The sequence below is a fragment of the Agelaius phoeniceus genome, chromosome 7, assembly GCF_051311805.1.
Source record: "Agelaius phoeniceus isolate bAgePho1 chromosome 7, bAgePho1.hap1, whole genome shotgun sequence".
Classification (NCBI taxonomy): Eukaryota; Metazoa; Chordata; class Aves; order Passeriformes; family Icteridae; genus Agelaius; species Agelaius phoeniceus.
The window spans coordinates 28435032-28452671 of record NC_135271.1 but is presented as its reverse complement, the minus strand read 5'-3'; the positions used below and the strand labels follow the sequence as shown (position 1 = coordinate 28452671).

General features: G+C 39.0%; 1 protein-coding gene across 2 annotated transcripts in view; it reads right to left on the bottom strand.

Moving 5' to 3' along the window:
* Window positions 1-626: 626 nt before the first annotated feature.
* PDE11A (phosphodiesterase 11A) overlaps window positions 627-17640 on the bottom strand; it is a 104758-nt gene continuing 87744 nt past the window's right edge. For both annotated transcript variants that reach the window (XM_054636474.2, XM_077181372.1), the window contains exons 18-20: window positions 15900-15974; window positions 14795-14878; window positions 627-1233 (exon numbers count right to left, since the gene is read on the bottom strand). In XM_054636474.2, coding sequence (XP_054492449.2) covers window positions 1072-1233; window positions 14795-14878; window positions 15900-15974 — 321 coding nt within the window. In that variant the 3' untranslated portion in view covers window positions 627-1071. The remainder of the gene's footprint in view (window positions 1234-14794; window positions 14879-15899; window positions 15975-17640) is intronic.

The following is a 17640-nucleotide window of genomic DNA, read 5'->3' as shown; positions in this document are numbered from 1 at the left end:
CCTTAACTAGTGCTGTGCTAGCTGTAGTAATAGCACTTGAAATTGTACTGAAAGAACTGTGAGAGAGTAAGGGGTAGTCCAGTGTGATGATATTCTACCTCTCCACCATTTCTAAATACTAATTTCTACTGGAAATTATCCTAGAAAGGCTTATCCATGTTCTGCTTTTCAATGTAATATAAACCTGAAGCTCAAAGCAACAGATTTCCTTTTTTATTTGTATTCTATTTTCAAAAAAAAAAAAACATTAATCTTTTCCTTAGGCAATGCTATAATTAAAAAAAAAAAAGAATGTGTTATAAGAGCATTTTTGAAAAGAAAAAAAAGCAACCCACTCTAAAATTACCATGCAATATTTTGCCTTTATGCAAACTTCCTCTTGCTGAAAGATTTGCTGCAGTGTTAATATGAATTTCTCAGGGAAGAAGGGACAGCTTGGTGTTTTTAAAGATAATAAAGTTTGTTTTTAAATGTAGCAAAGGTAGGCAATTCTAAAGGCCCTGATCAATCACTAAGAAGCTTTGTTGTAAAAAAATACTTCTTCAAAATACAAAGCAGGCTTTTCAGAACATTCAGGCATAAAAGAGGAGGGAGAATAAGAGAGGAGCATCACAAAAGCAGGCATAATTGATTCATAACATGTACTGAAGAGATGCAAAACAACAATGTAATTACACACTATTCTGTTTTCTGCAGCTCCTTGCATATGAATTGGCCAGCTTGCATCCCAGTCCTGCTCTGTATTATTAATTTTATTAAGCTGTGAGTTCTTATATTTCAGTCTGTTGTCAGCTTTACAGATTTTTACAGCAGCAGTTGAAATGTAGTGGAGCTGAATGAACGCTTCTTCTGTTCAGTGTTGCGTGTCGCTCCAGATACCAGCGCAGTCCCACTGCAGGCTTCCGTTCAGTCCCACTAAGCCTTCCAGGAAAAGCAAACTGTGCTGCCGTCAAGATAATATCCCATCAATTAGGCATGTCTGGGAAAGCATTTCTTAAAAATTGGTGGGTCTAAGCTTATGAAAACATTTCAGACAGCTCTTATTGTAAAGTGACACTGATATTTGCAGGCTTAGTTTATGTCTTTGAGAGATGTGGTGAAGCTAGAGGAAAAGGAGGACAAGGATGCTGTCTGAGAAGGAAGTCTTTTCTGGTGCAGCTCCTCCCATTTACCTCTATTTACTGCCACAGAGTCCAGCATAGGCTTCAGTTTCACATTCAGCTTCACTAGGCACTGGAAGAAGATTAAAAAGAGAATGAGAGGAAAAATACTGATAGTATATCCACTCCTTTTAAGGACAGTCCATGGCATAATGGGGAAAAAAGAGTTTAATCTGCACTATGTCCTTACCCTCCTCATTCCCATTTGTAAATACCTGTGGAGGTAAATTTATTGTCCCCATTGAGTTCTCTTTATCTATCTGACTCATTTTACATAAGTCTTTAAGCCACCAAAAATGTAGAAAAAGGCACACAAAATGGCAGAGATGCCGCTCAACTACTTTAGCATTCCTGCAATCCTTAAAGATAGTCCTTTTGAGGGATCCCCAAGTGCCTGAGGCTGCCAGCTATGGCATCTATGAGCAGGAAGGTCCACTGGCTGTATGACAAGCTGGACAAAGCTGAAATAATCTCCCTAGTGCTCAATTCTTTTTTCCTATAGATGACTAAACCACAACAGTACTGTGCTTTCCCAAGCTGGCAGGAAAAACAATTAGTGTGCTCAAATTAAAGAAATATAAATGGGTTTTCTTTGAGGTTGCACTGAAATCACCTCTTGTTTACATATCCAGCCCAATGATCACAGTGGTCAGTAAGAATCTTTAATCTGTTTCATCTGGCTTAGAATACATCCCGGAATTATGGAATTCCTGCACACCTTTGCTACAGGTTATTTTACCTTCCCCTTTAATATCACCTGCTTATGTGCAAAGACCACAAGTACTTCACTTGGTTTTGTATCTATATTAAAGAGAGACAGAAATTAACAGCAGCACTGGATGTCAGGAAAGGGTTAACCACTTGCCTCCCAAGTGGTCATGTAATGTGTCCTCTCAGGACAGAGTGTTCTTTGGCAGCTTTTCTGGTTAGCAGGCAGTGGCTTTTGCTGAGAGCTGGGCAGCACGCTTTCTCCTATAGCATGGAAACTATGTATTTGTCATTGGAAAAAAAGGATCGGTGCCAGATTAAAAACCAAAAAGGACAAAGAAGACAGCAAAAGTTGCTCTTCTAAAAGTGCAGAGAATGATAAGAAAATGAAAGGAAAGGGGGAGCAGGTACCTTTGCAGTTGATCAGTTTTTGCTTTAAATAGCAGGGTTAACAGGAGCCGCTTTAAATGGTCCCAAGAGACCAGACAGCACTAAAGAACTGGATTTTTTTATAGCTAGCTTGCAAGCCATGGGAGCTTGGCTTGAAGTAAGTATTGGTAGATTTTTAATTGAGCTATTATATGATAATTAAGGGTTAATGGCCTGATTTTAAGATGTGCTGAAAACTTGCAATTTCAGTTGACTTCCGTAGGAAATATGAATGCTCAGCACTTATGAAAAATCACATCATGAGGAAGAAGCTGGAACTTTAATCAAATTCACTTCAAAATTATTTCCTTAGAATATGGCCCAGACTGGGCAGATAATTTTGCAGTCTTGGGCCTGGCGTAAGAGGCAGGGTTCACTGCAGTCTCTGCCCCCTAGAGCACTGCTTGCTGCTGATGGTCATTCATTTTACAGAATGGATAAGGATTTTCAACTTTCCCATCACCATGCCTCACAACTCTGCATTTGTATATCTTTATTTCAGACTGTTATGTATTCCTTAAATCTGATTTGGCAGAGTCTAAAACAGAGGGGCAGTAATGTATTATAAACAGCTGAAAGTATCTGAAAAGCTCACTGCCATTACCATTAGCACCTGCATTACCACGGCCAGCTCAGTGTCTAGAGATAGCACATGTGATACTCAGCCCTTGACGGCAGCATATCAGATCCTTTCTGTGCACAGCCGGTACCTTCAAAAAGTTTTTGTGAAGTATTTTTCCAATATACACCTTTAATTAAAAACATCAAATAAATAAATATTAAGAAATACATATAAGCAAGCAGCCTGGTTAAATCACTCTTTAAAAATTGGTATGCTTCAAACCTCTGTAAGCCCAAAGATGTTCTGCACTCTCATCCTGTCAGCCCCAGGATCTGTAAGTACAAAATAGCAGTACAGGCTGTTCCTGTATATATATATATATATGTGTATATATATATATATATATGTGTATATGTGTATGTATGTGTACACATATATAGTATATTTTCTCTCTCTCTCTCTCTCCATATATAGTATATATACTATATACACTATATATATACACACTATACCCAGGAATCTATAGCAGCTACAGGCAGTATGGAGAAGATGGAGCTCACTGGGACTGCGGGCTCTGCCTCAGTGTGGCTGTGCAGCTCTCAACTATGTCTGTGTCCTTTCTGTAACCTTGCTTTTTTGCCAAGGCTGACCACAAGACTGTGATGTTTTCCAGCCTAGTTCCAGGGAGCAGTTGCAGAGGTCTGGGCATGACCTCCTGCTGTGCCTGTCCCTGCAGGCACTGGCATCTGCCATGGCTTATGGCAGGAGACAGCCCTGTCACGGACTGTGCCAGGATGGCTGCGAGTGCTCGAGGTACTCACAGCAATTAGCTTTGCATTGACTACAGCAGGGACCAGGAGCCCAAGTAGGCTGGGAATAGATTCAGGAAGCACCCCCACAGTTCTGTGGTAATCACTGTTATCCTATGAGCTGTAAACATACTTTAAATCTGTAAGTAAATACACATATATTTCTTAGAAATATAGATCTAAGCGGACATTAGAGTCTAATAACCCAGGTGCAACAGATGCTACCAGGTAAATAACAAGAATGGTTAACTACTAACATTAACTTTGATGAAACAGATTATAAGGAGTATTTAAGAAAGAATAAACCATGTCTTTGATATTAATTTTTACCATGGCACCAGCAATTAATTCAATGGAATACATACAAAATATATAGTGTAATTCTAAGAAACTTTATTTTGTTACACATTAATTTAGATTAGTGATACTTGACAGTGCAGATTTTGCACTTGGTCTATAAAATGTCTTTATTCAGACATTGATTTGATGTTTGAACCACTGCTTCTGTATTTAGTATCCTTTCACTTTGGGATTTTTTCATTCTGATCTAGTCTTTTAATTAAACTGACTACTATAATTCCTATGGAAATTAGCTTTTATTTTATTTTTTCCAGCTACCAAAGCATTTCAGTAGGGCTTCTCTGATACAAAGTGCACAAATTGGATTTTATTTCTTCTTGAGATGTAATTAAAAACTCATTTGATTACTATATATCTGGCCCTGTTTTAATTATTAAACTCCAGTAATCAATTTGCTTTTATGAAGCTTCTGGGAAATTATCTCAAAAGCAACACATTTCTCTCCCTTCTGGCAGGGTCTGGACCATTTACTGAATTACATTCATTGCACCTGTTCCTGATCCGGATTAAACCACCAATTTATTCCCAAAGCTCTTTAAGTTTATTTGGCTGTAGCCTTGTCAGGGTTTTCCACCTCCTGGCTGCAGTTTTTGCTTTCTGTTTTACTGAATGAGAGCCCCTTGATGTACTGCTCCTCCATGCTACTATTTTTGATGCATGCCTCTTACAAACAGCTTTGCTCATGATCTGTCTAATTTGGTATCTAGGTTCTTAATGCCTTATTTATTACTTGCCTTCCTAGGAAAAGGCTTGGTCCTCACCAGCTGTCTGACGTGGGATACCACCACCTAACCTCAGTAGCTGCAGAAATGCCCTGTTCTATCCCAGCTTGGTGCTGTGGGCAGGCTGGGAGCTGGCAGGCAGCTGGGCTCGGGGAGAGGGAGCCCTTGCCTGGGGGAGTTCCTGTCTCCCGAGGCCTGGGCTCTCACTGCCCACTTGCAGTCCTTCCCTGCAGTGCACCTGCCTTGCTGTGCAGCAATAGGTACAGGATCGGTGACCTTTCCCATTCCAGCCCCTTTACTGTAAAAGCTGTTCTTAGCTGCAGAGTGATAAAGGGTGGGGGAGGCACTGCCTGCTCCAGCATTAGGAAGAGCCAGAGAGGTTTGCAGTTCCCTTCTGCATCCATGTATTACCTCAGATGTGTGACTAAGCTTTTGTCAGAAAGTTACTGTATAGCAGTGCCTTTTTCTTAGCACCTTCAATTATTTAGATGTCTTTTGGGACTGTGTACTACTCTGCCCACAGCATTCTTTCCCAAAGTATAGCTCCGCTTATCTATAAACTCCTCAGCACAAGAAAATGTTAACAGCACTTCAGCACTACATTGTGTACACCTGGGAGAGGGGCAGGGCTGCCTGAAGGAAGAGCACAAATGGGAAAGAACATAAGATACTCAGAGGAAGCTATTTATGGGAGCAGGGAAGGAGGGCAGAGTGGTTTGGTTTTTCTTTCCATTCTTTTCTTTCTTTCCTTGTGTATAGAGATGTGTATTTTGGTAGATAAAGCATATAGAATGCAGGAGTAGTAGCAGTAGAAACAAACCCCTTTCAGAGAGAGGGTGATGGGGAGCAGTGGAGGCATTTGTTTCTTCCTCTGGGTGCCAACTTTCTGAGTTGAAGTGGGGTGTAGGGGGAAGAAGACTTCATCTGCTACATTACCTTCATCTCTGGGCAAGGATATTAGTGAAACTGCCTAGATGCAGCACAGCTGTGGTCAGAGGCTAAACTTATTGCTAAAGCAAATACCAAATTTTGTTGTATTATAAGACTAGTGCCAAATTTCTTTAAAGAGGAGCGCAATATGTCCTACCTTACAAACACTGCATGACTTTTCTTTTTGCCCCCTCCCTCCCAGAGATTCTCATCCAAATATTGACCAGTTCTGACCTTGCTTAACTTATGAGCTTTGACAAGATTACAGCTCATGAAAGTATGGTTGCGGGGCTAATATTTGTAAAGTGAGTTTATGGAATAAGACCATATAAATTCATTTTTATGACTGAGCACATATAAAAAAGTTATAGGTCTCAGTGTTCACTCTACTTTGGAACCCAGTGGTTTCTAATGAATCACTTTTATTATGTAGGCAGTTTCTTAGTTGGAAGGGAGGACCAGTGACCGAGAAGCCATGGGGATAAATTCAGACTCGGTGTAAGCATATGAAGCATTGTTGAAGTCAAGAGAGTCATGACCAGTTACAGCAAAGCTGAATTGGACTCCTGAGTTTTGCTGAAGTGGCTTTCACATGAGAATACATAGGCCAAAGGTGAGCCATCTATCAGAAAGTCCTTGAACTTCAGATTAGTTCAGATAAAAGGGAACCTGTGCTGCAGTCATCCACAGATTTTATCTTCATAATACAAATACTTTGTGGAAGTTGTTTAGAAAACTCAAAAGTATTTCTGAATATATGTCCATATACTAAACCCAAAAACATTGCTAGAATTCTACCATCCATAGTAGAATACAGAAGACAAAGTGATACAGAGAAGATGTAGGGATTAACTTCTATGAACCCTTGACTGTATGTGTATATGAATTAATTATTTGCCCTAGTGATTCAGGACTGTATTTAATCATTATGTTCTTCAAAAACGTACAGTATTTGTGAGGGGGTTGAGTTCATGAAAAAAACATTATTGCAGTCTCCCTGTGTTTGAAGGGGACTTTGTTTATTCCTTTTAGGGCTTAATGAGGAAGGGTCCAGGTCATCACATACATAATGCATTAGTGGATTACTTTTTCATTTCTATCAGGGAATTTTTTTTTTTCTGATGCCTAAAAATGTAATTAGAAGAAATTAATATATTACTAATTTCCCTTGTAGAAAACAGGAGTTTCTTTTAGCTTCTCTCTAAAAATTGTTAATGGTGACTGGAAATTAATCTAATACATGCACAAGTGTTCTGCTCTTCCTCTGTGAATTAATGTTAGGCTTCTTTCTGGTGATGGTACACTGGCAAGAATAATACTGTACTCCTTTGGAAGTAAACTAAAGAGGGATGATTATAAATTAAGATTAACCATTGGTGAAATGTGCTGGGTATTTCAGGGAGGAAAGTATGTACAGAGCTCCTGGTAGCAAAATGTGCTCTGACCAATATCACACAGGGTATGCGGCCAAAGGGAGAGTGATTCTGAAGGAATGGGACCTACTGAAGTAGCTCTACTGATGTATTGCTACAGTTGCAAAGGATTCATCTGTTGTTCATTACAATTTCATGAAATCAAGGGTTTGCTTGGAGGAGTTGTTTATGAAATAATAACTTCTTATTTAGCTCTGCTGTTCAAGGTTTTGATTCTATGTCTGGAGCATGCTAGAGACAGAATGTTTCTAACTCCTTTGCTTTCAACATTTTAACCAAGTAGCTGATCAATGTCTTCTGCCTTGCTATTAAATGGATTTTGAAAAATTCTTCAAATCATATCAGTCTCATATGCCGATTTAATTATTTGAATTTACCCTCAGCTGGGAATTCTGCAAGCAACTGTGATTCTGTTGTGTTAAACACTTACTTGAAGTGTTTCATCCATCATCATTTCTAGTCCTTTTCTGATGCAATGTACTTTGTGCTTTGTCTTTCTTGAAAACTGAATGGCTGTTAAATTATCCATTTATCTTCTTTCAGATTTGCTGTACAATTTGAGTTCCCTCTATTGGCTGTCTCTTCTACCTTATTTGCCAACTTTTCAATCTACTTCCTCAGATCTTTATATACGTTTCCATACATGACTGCCATGTCCTTCACAACACATTGGGCAGATAATTCTAAGTGAAACAGCAACAGAAATTATAATATTATGAATGATTCAATTTTTCTCACAGATTAGGGTGAAAGTCTTTAGTAAAGCTTAGCTTCACTGAAGTCAATGGGAAATGTTTGTTTTTCTGTCTTCTCCCAAATACCTTTGTTGATGAACTGCCCTTTCAGCTGAGACTGTTTTGGCATAAGATGACTCAGAAGTAAGCTGAAGTACTCCTGTCTGAACGAAAAAAAGTACTCCTTTCTGCTGCCTCTTCTAAACATTTTCGACAAACTTGTAAACTCTTAAAATTGTTGATTGTAATACAATGTTGCATCAATAATCTCACCAAGTTATGAAAACCATAACAAAAATATTATTCTAGTTTTCAAAGGCAAAATGAAACCCTTCCTGTTCTCAGGAAGCAGAAAAAGAGGATCAGGATCCTTGCATCTTCTGTAAAAAAGATGTTCATGATAGTCACAGACAAAAATGTCTTTGCTCTGAAACCACCAAAACTGCTTTACCATATTATACTGTGAAACAGTAATGGACTTAAACTGAAATTGCAAATAAAATCATTCCTTCTTCTTTTCCTGTTTTTTCTTTCTTGTATGGTTCTTCTTAACCTTTTCTATTAGTAAGAAAGTAGCAGACAAAAGCTTCTCAGATTAAGGACAATAGGTTAGAACAATTATTTGGTAATGCTTGTTCCATTACCGGAAGTTTTATTACAGGGATAATATTTGAGTTTTCTGCAAGTTCCACAGAATTCATTCTGTATGGCCTCATATAGATTCATCATTAGCAGACAAGAAACAAAGCAAGGAAAGTGCTGAACCTACTTAAGTTCCTCCTTCAAGGCAACAGAGAGATCCTTCGACTGTGCTAAAAATCTCTTTTCTCTGGGCCAAACCCTTTTTCCTAACATAATCCTTAGCTACAAACTTCCCCCCAGCACTGGCATTTGGCCTGATTAAGTTTCCTCTGAAGCAGATTTCTTACAAACACAGCAGAATATGTTGCACCTGCTCTTCCTTGGATAATATTACCCACTGGACTTCAACAAGGAGGGAGCCTAATTTGATCTGCCAACATCTGTTTGATCTGCCTCAGTCCCTGGTATCACAAACTGCATCCCAGGCTGATGTGCTTACTAATCCTTGTCAGCCAGGTGCTCTCAGGAAGCATAAATGCTTTATCTCCCACTCTCTATGTCCAAATAAAAGGTCAGAAATAAACCCTGCCAAAGAGGTGCATCTTTATGGTATTCCTTAGAAACTATTAAAAGTTATCTTCCTCTTCCTTCATCATGCTACAAAGGAAAAGCTGGCGTCAATGAGAATCACACAGAGCTGATCAAATTGCTTCCATTGAACAGATCTTTCCAAACAGCTTGGTCCCGATTTTTTAAATTTTTGTTTGTTTGTTTGTTTGTTTTGGGTGGTTTTTTTTTGGTTAAAACACGTGACAATTTATGAACATGTTTCGTGGACTGTCTATATAGGTGCATGGTGAACAGCTAGTGAGTTCTCTGCCCCCTGACTATTTGCTAACTTAAAATATAAGAGCAGTGCCCTGACTTTTGTATCAACAATCCCAGATATGGGTGAATGGTGGAAAGCCATTTCCAAAATGTTCATACAGATAAAGTCTTATTGGTTAAAAAATTGTAGAAGTTTTTCTAATTGTATAGACAGAACAGAAACAACTGAAGGAAGAAGTCATTATGTTGGCTGCATCCAGTGACTCTTGCCTGGGTAAGGACTAAGCCATGCCATACAGTCCATTCTGGACAGGCAGGGCTTCTCAGAGGAGAGGTGCAAGTCCTGAATTTCTTATACAGTATTTCATCATGCAAAACTATAATTGAAGGACAGAGGGAAAGGGATAGAAGTGGTAACTGAGGAAGGGATCAGGATATAGCAGTGTGAGCATGATTGTTGAAGAACGCCTTTTTAATGTTCTCTGTGAAGGAGAATTAATCTCCTGTCTAATAATTTCAAGTAGAGTATATACCTTTGGAAAAAAGAAAAATCACAGTGTGTGTATGTACTTCCAATTCAAGTGTCAAAGTCAGCTCTTGAACCAGAGAAGTTAAAACACAGAAAGCCATGACTGTTAAAGACTTCGTGCATTTTTAGTGTGCTTTGTAGAGGGTCTACCATTTATGCCACCCTGTGCATTTAATCTAAGTTTACAAGCAGAACATATGCTTTTGCAGCTACATTATCATAAACAATAAATAGATTTAATTACAAGGCCAGATATTATCTTCTATAGGAAGGCAGGCATATCAGAGCTCTTGGAGTTGCAGACAGCGATTACATTTCTTTCTAAGTCCTTCCAACAGTATGATAAAGAAGGAATCTGTCCCTCCACATTCCATTCAAAACATTTAAAGTACTTGCTAGGCTGCATGTTTCTACTCTTCCCAGGTTCCCCCCAGAATCCTGGATGGAGTAATGCAAATTCAATTCTGTAGATTCTATTATATGCTTGAAGTTCTCAATACCCAAGAAAATCTTGAATAGCTCTAAAAATAGCACTAAAATGGAGCAGTTCAAGGGAGCACCAAGGTAGAGGTGAGCAGGGCAATCTCAGGCACGCATAAGTTGTAAAAGCCATGAGCTGCTTTATCTTCCACAAAGACATCTCCCTTAAATTTAAATAGCTGCTGTCATTGTCACTGACTACCTGACTATGTATTTATCTGCCCAGAAGCAGAGTGCATGGCCTTTGGCCCTGCTATTCATAGTGCTACTGTCTCTGCCTAACAATGCCCTGAACAGAGCTGGGTTTCTGTTAGCATCTTTTGTTTGATGTGAATCGCTGAAGCTTTGATGTTGTTTGTGAGAAATATAATGATTTAAAAGAATAAGATCTTCACTCTCCCACTCTGTGTGCTCCCCACAGAGAAATCTTATCTGAGTTGGGAAAAAATCTGTGACTGATCCTGTCTTAGGAAGACACAAATGACAGAGTCCAGAAGAGAAATCTGTTAGTGTTGAAACTCTTAGCATCTCTTTACTGGAGGATCAGAGGGGTGATTTGTCTTAATGATCAAAATTCTGTTTCCTGTTATGCAAACACTTATAAATAGGTACAGAATACTTTCTCCGTGTGAACACAGCTGTCAGCAAAGCCATGGTGTTTTATTTTCAGTGAGATGCTTTAAATTTTCTGCTTTAGTTGCATATACTTCCTCTTTATAGGATATTCTAACAAAACAAGGGATTGTTTTATACCAAAGCTACATTAGTAGGTTTGAAATACTCTACAGTTTCAGAAAAGTGCATTTTTCTTTAGAAATTATGATTCTAATAAGCTTGTTTCTCATCTCTACTGATAAATGCTTTCCTTACTATGAGTTTTGAATTAAGAGCAAATGTAATGCACTAAAGTGTAACTAAAGCCCCTAAAATCTGAAATTCAGTGTAATGGATTGCTGTTCTGCTACTCAAGGCTAAAGTTCCACTGTTACATAAAAATACTCTGATCTGGGATCATTACAGTAACAAAAAATGTAAATAACAAAATTATAATATCCTAAGTGTAATAAAATGCAATGAACAAAAAATTGGGATGCTTTTATCTTCCCAGACCTTTGATCCACAGTGTGAGGGAAATGGATTTGATTACTAAGATATGAAATTGGATGTGACTTGATTGCTACATTGAGTAGCAGATAGGGGAGAGAGCAAGGGATCAGAGCCATAGCTTACCTTGTGCCAGGAGCAGAGTCAGGTTTACAGAGCAAGCACAAAGGTTTTTGATTTAGACACTTGGATATAGAAAAACTGTGCATAATTCCAGGGAATATATATTTTTTTAATATATATAGCTATATCCACCTTCAGTCTTTACTGTGGCTCATGGTGTAGTACATTTTGTGTATCACTGACCTTCTTTCTTCTGGGTGGGAGGGGCATTCCAAGGGGCAGTCAGACAGGACTGCTAATGGAAGTTGTATAGATCTTGGTGATTTGCTAGTCACTTGTAACCCTTCTCACAAAAAGGGGGCAAACTCAGGGACAGTCCTAGCCAAGTAAGCAGAAGAATGTGATCCATGTTCACCAATAAAGGAGATTTCACTACCCTTTACTTGGGAGAACTGCTGCACCTCCAAATGAGTTGTCTTGAGCTATCTTAAGGAAATGCAGAAAGCAGAGCAGATAGAGCCAAATCTCCACAAAGAAGGTTTCAGACCTGAGGAAAATGATAAGGCTAAGAAAAGCCATAACTAAAATGTACTGCAAAGTTTATATATTGTTTTAAGTATGAACCACTCCTCAAAGGTACTCTGGTGTAGCCTAGTTCATTAGCTTGGACTGCAGAGAGGATGCAGTTTGTTCTGGTACTGTGAGAGGCACTGGGATGGTGTCAGACCACTCACAGAAGTTTGGGCTGTGAAGTTCCTTCAGTGTTGCATACTTCAGACATCCTCAGCTGCCAGGAACAGCCTGCTCCTGGGAGTTACTTTGAGCAAAGAACTTCAGGGAGCTCTGCTGATCTCTTTAATGGGAGCTGCCAGTATTCAGTGGTTGCTGGGCTCTCTGCTGTGTGTGTGTGAAATAACACAGAGCACAGCATGAGGTCCTGCTCTAGCAACTGCATTGGTAGGAACTGGTGCATTCCCCACAGCATTCCCTTTAGGGATCTGGATGCTATAGAATCCCACGTGGATTCAGGATTTCTAACCACTAGTGTGGAAAAAAATAAATAGAAAAGCCTTGATTTTGTTCTCTATAGTTTAATGTTTTAATTTTGGTATGAAAATAAGCATCAAATGTTTGTGGGTTTTTCAAAGATGGTTTTTCTAAGTACTGTAGTAGTGAGCTATAGTACCACTAATATTTTACTGATTTATCAGATACCACTCCATCTCTTTATATTGCATTTGTAGTGATATAACCTGTTCTCTCCCCACATGCAGTCCCCTCAATGTATTACAATGGCAAGTATTTCAATGAATGTAAAAATACGCCAACCCAAAATCTAGGATATGGCCAGATTTGTAATGTTCAGCCAGCCCTAAACAGTGGATTTACAGTGCCTGAATATTCTCCTGATGGGATATGTGTGTTGAAGTTTGATTAAGCTGGATATGAAAATTAAAACTTGGCTCCACACTGAAGAGAGAATCTCCTGCAGTGTGATACTATGGCATGAAGTTTTCTGTTTACCCCTAAGGCTGGTGCTGCTATGACTTCCAGGTTTGATGGTGTCTCTTTTTGAAGTTGTTGAGCAGCAGGCTAATGGCTGCACAGCATGATGCAAACACAGTGGAAAGCAGGGAAATCAGATGTGAATATATTCCCCAGAGATCTCCTGCTAAGATAGAGCTAACTAACCAGAGCTTTAGTGCTCAGATGTAGTTTTCTCGTGCAGAGGATGGGCTGATTATCAGCTCTTCCTGCTTTACTGTACATTTTTGGATTACAGATGCCATTAGAAATAATGAATTCTGGTATAATGTGCATTCTAGTGCAATATGAGCTATTTTATTGAAAGGAACATTATTTTTAAAGAGTGTCTGTCCAAGATCAGTGTCCATCACCCCTCCTCCATATTGTCTAAAATGTTCTTGGACTTTTAAACAATATAGATGTATATTCTTCTTCCCTGCTTGCTTTGCCTTAATTGTTTGAAAACGGTAACTGTAGTTTATTTTGTCAGGACAAAGACTGACCTTAGAAAGGGACAGGATCTCTTGGCAAAGCAGCAGCCTGGCTTGTTGCTTACATAAGTGTCTGCTTTCCGTGTCACAACAGGAATTGCCATTGCTGCTGGGTAGTCATTTCATTATTTCCATGGTGGCAGCCTCATATGCCACAAGGTATGGAGGGGAGAGGGCACGTTGTCCTTCTTATGGGCCTTCTTGTGTCCTTATTGTATGATATTGGTTTTATATCTGGTCTATAAAATGAAAGGAACTGCCAATCCATTTTTATTTGTTTGTAGGGAAGCTACATTCAGGCACAAGTTGATAATTTTGATGTTAACATGGGAGCTGTTATTGCTGTATATCATCGCTGACCCGTTCATTGCTTTCAGGTCTTGGGCAGTTTAGGGTGCAGTGGGAACAGGGAGAACTTGCTGCAGTTCCCCAAAGATGCTGAATGAGAACATCCTCCTGTTTTCTCAGATATCACTGGCTAGTCAGTCTTTGCTGGCATAAGGCAGTCTGTGTTGTTTCAGTCAAATCCTGAAGCTGTTTAATCTAAGAAGGCAGAAGCATTGTTCTGATAGGAAAAAAATCTTCTGAAAGGGTGGTCAAACATTGGAACAGGCTGCCCAGGGAAGTGGTGGAATCACCACACCTGGAAATGTTCAGAAAACCTGTAGATGTGCTGCTTAGGAATATGGTTTAGTGTGGACCTGGCAGTGCCAGATTAATGGTTGGACTCGATGATCTTAGAGGTCTTTTCAAACCTTAATGGTTCTGTGGTTATCTCTAGCCTTAATAAAGGAGTATTTGGGCATTTACACACTGTGTGCCAAGCACCCAGGCAGTCTGTGCAGAAGCACAATTAAAAGAGTAAACTGACTTAAGAAGCACAGGTTAAACCACAGATTGTTCTATCACAGACCCTAAAGGCTTGGCCTAGAAGTGCCCTGTAACAGTTTGGGAAGGTGCACTCTAGGCCAAGCCTTTAGGGTCAGAAGAAAGTGCAAAGGCTCAGCCTTGAGTTTCCTTTTGCATCACACAGATTTGGACAAGTTTGACAACACCTACTGAGACTGTCCCTCTAGTGCTCCATACCTCACCATGATGAGAATCAGTTTGTCTCAAACATAATAAACCCTATCAGCTTTTATAACTTAGAGAGGAATTTACAGACATTAGAGATATTTACAGGCAGATTCAGGGAATCTGAAGATTTCTTAATGGAATTCAGACTTTTGGTAAAGTCAAAGTAAGACAAGAGTTCAAATAGCCTTCAAGGCTGCTCTGAAAGCTAACTCTGAGAGACAAGAATAATCTCCTCTGAAATCTACAGGAGCAGTAAGTAAAATTACCTCATACAATGGCATGCAGATGCTATCAATCCACTCGAGCTGCAACCTGGGTAGTTCATGCTTCCTGTTCCGATCAAATATGGCCTGAATTGAGAAGGAAACAGAATTGTCGTACTTTAATTACACTGGAGTATTTTACAGACACATCATCCAGCACTTTGCAGCTATGGTCAAATTCTCACAACCAGAACACTTTGTAAACCACAATCAATCTTTGCAGGTGCCTTCCTACTGCTTTGCCTGGCATGAAAAATAAACTGTTTATTTTCAATTCTGTTTTGAAACTTTTAAGCTGAATGTGTTTTGTGTTTATAATTCTGTAGTGTAAAATAAATGCTCCACAGTTGGAGCTGAGGTGGTAAGTAACCTCCTGTAGGAATGTAAAGCAGATACCTTTGAGTAGAATTTTCTCTTTTCTCACATAGGGTTTTGCAGCTCAGCAAAACAGTGATGGATCTGGGCTGGCTCTCTTCCTCCCAGTTAACTTCTTTAGAATACTTTCTGTTACCCTTCTCCTGTTGCCTCCAGATAATGGTTGCTCAACTTTTTGAGTTATTCAACCTGGATAAGGCTTTCTCTTCCAATTGTTCAGTGAAAATATTTATGATACTTTCCTAGTTCTTGTTTGACACTGTATACCTATCTGGCTTTACTCCACTCAATTCCATTTTATCCCTTCAATCACAGTAGTATATTTACATGTATATTTATAGAAATGCATTTCAAATAACACAGATATACAGCTGCAACATGAAGTAAATCTGACAATTTTGATTTCCATAGGTAGCTGTGAGTTTTTAGTTCAGTTCTGTGTATTAAACTCAACACCTGCTGCTTAGAAAATTCACTGATAGGATCACCTTAGGAATAGATACAGAAAACTAGTAAAAGGGCTCAAGGACTGTGAAAGGGCAAAAGTGACTGTATTGACTGGAGAGCTACTTTATATGTGGTTATAAATGCATATCCTTAGTGGACAGAGCTTTTATTTATTCTAAGGTTTCTATTTGTGTACAAAATGCAGTTCATTTTTCTGAATGAGCCCAATGATATTTTTTTCCTCTATTCAAATTAGTAACTATTTCAGAAATGATAAAAAACTTACTGAAGGGGTGAGTTTGAGTTCAGATCTTTCTCTGTCTCCTTGTTCAAAGAACTCACTGGTTACCAGCTCAGCTGCCTAAAATAAAAGTCATGATAAAAGATTAGAGTTCTTGTTACACAATTTTAGGATAATGAGGTTTTGCTCAGACTATGACTTCAGCCTGTGCTTAACTGTAAAGAAGTGAATAACCTCACTTACAGGACTGACATCAGGCGTGTGTTCATTAGTTTTTTCAACTGGGATCACAAGGGGTATAAACAGCCATGGTCAGGCACAGGGACTTATCCCTTTTTGATAGGGAATTGACTTGGGGAATTACATTGCCCTGCCAAGGTAGCACTCAATGCAGTTATAACAACTTACTCAAGAACTGAGACCAAGCCAGAAAATGATAGCTTCTTGTTGGCATCCACTATTACATTTGTAAAAATGCTTTGGAAAACATGCAAGAGCTCTTTGGTTATTTATGGGCTGTTGCCCTATAAAAATAATTTTGCTTATCAAAGAAACTTAATTAACCAATACTCTCTGTTGTTTAATCTAATATGAATTAATAAAGGGTTTTTTCCCCCACTAGGCTTCAATTTTTTTTGCCATGTGTGAGGCTTTGAACGTTAAGCACATGTGACATTTTGAGATGGAAAAAAACTGGAAGCCAATCTACTGAAGAGGCATTCACATACTAAACTCTTGTCTTGCCAGTGTATTGTTTTTAAGCTAGCAAATTATTTCATAATGCCAAGGAACTAGAGGGTAAACTAAGCAGAGAACCTGTACTTCATAAAATCTCAACATTTCTTGCTTTAGCAACTGCACGGTAGATAACGTTCACAAATGCCAAGCTTGTTGCAGTTGGAATGGGGAGTACCAAAATAATTTGGAAGTAGGTGATGCTAGAAAGTACTCTTAAATCTTAAAAAATTCTGGATCAATATTCCAGATAAGAGGAATGATTGAATAATTTAGCAGCAATTAAGGGTTTGCTAAGTGTATTGTATAAAAATAATCACGGCATAGTATCATCTCTCTCCCTCAGTGCTATTCAGATCCTGTTCTGCTTTTTCTCATCCTTTCCACCTTCTCTTCCTGAATTTTTCCATCTTACATCTGGCCTTTATTCCCATTTTTCAAATATGTTTGTTTTTTTTCTTGCGGCACAGTTAAGGTTCAGCTATTTCCTGTTTTACCTCTGTGGACTTACTAGCACTTCTGCTCAATTGAGTAATGTTTCAAGAAATCCCAGGTGGAATTTTTCAATATAAAGTAAACCTGTATAACTAAGCTGCAGGGGACTTTTCACCTGTAGACCTCAAGAGTGACAAGTATAAAAATCCCCAGTTTGCTAGAGACTCCAGCACTAATTCACCAGCATAGCACAAAGATTCACAACTAGGAAATCAGACCCTACCTGACATTTGGCTGTCAATGAAAATGCAGAAGTTAACTGGGTTAAGGAGGAAAAATGAGGAGGGATTGCACACACTGCAGCAGTGGCCAGGTGGCAATGAAAAATCTTGTTACTCAATTTCCCCCTGCAGGATAGAAGCAGCTTTCCTGATTTCCATGCAAGGTGACTGTGTTCTGGCCAAGTGGTGCAACAGCCTAAGAACTGTTGTCACAGTCTGCTGATAAAGCAAAAAAGACTCACCTGGCAAAACTGAAAGCTGAGGTGAAGCCCTCCCTCCATAAATGTTATTTTTATTCAGTTGATGTGCATGTAACTTGCATAGATCCTTTTCAG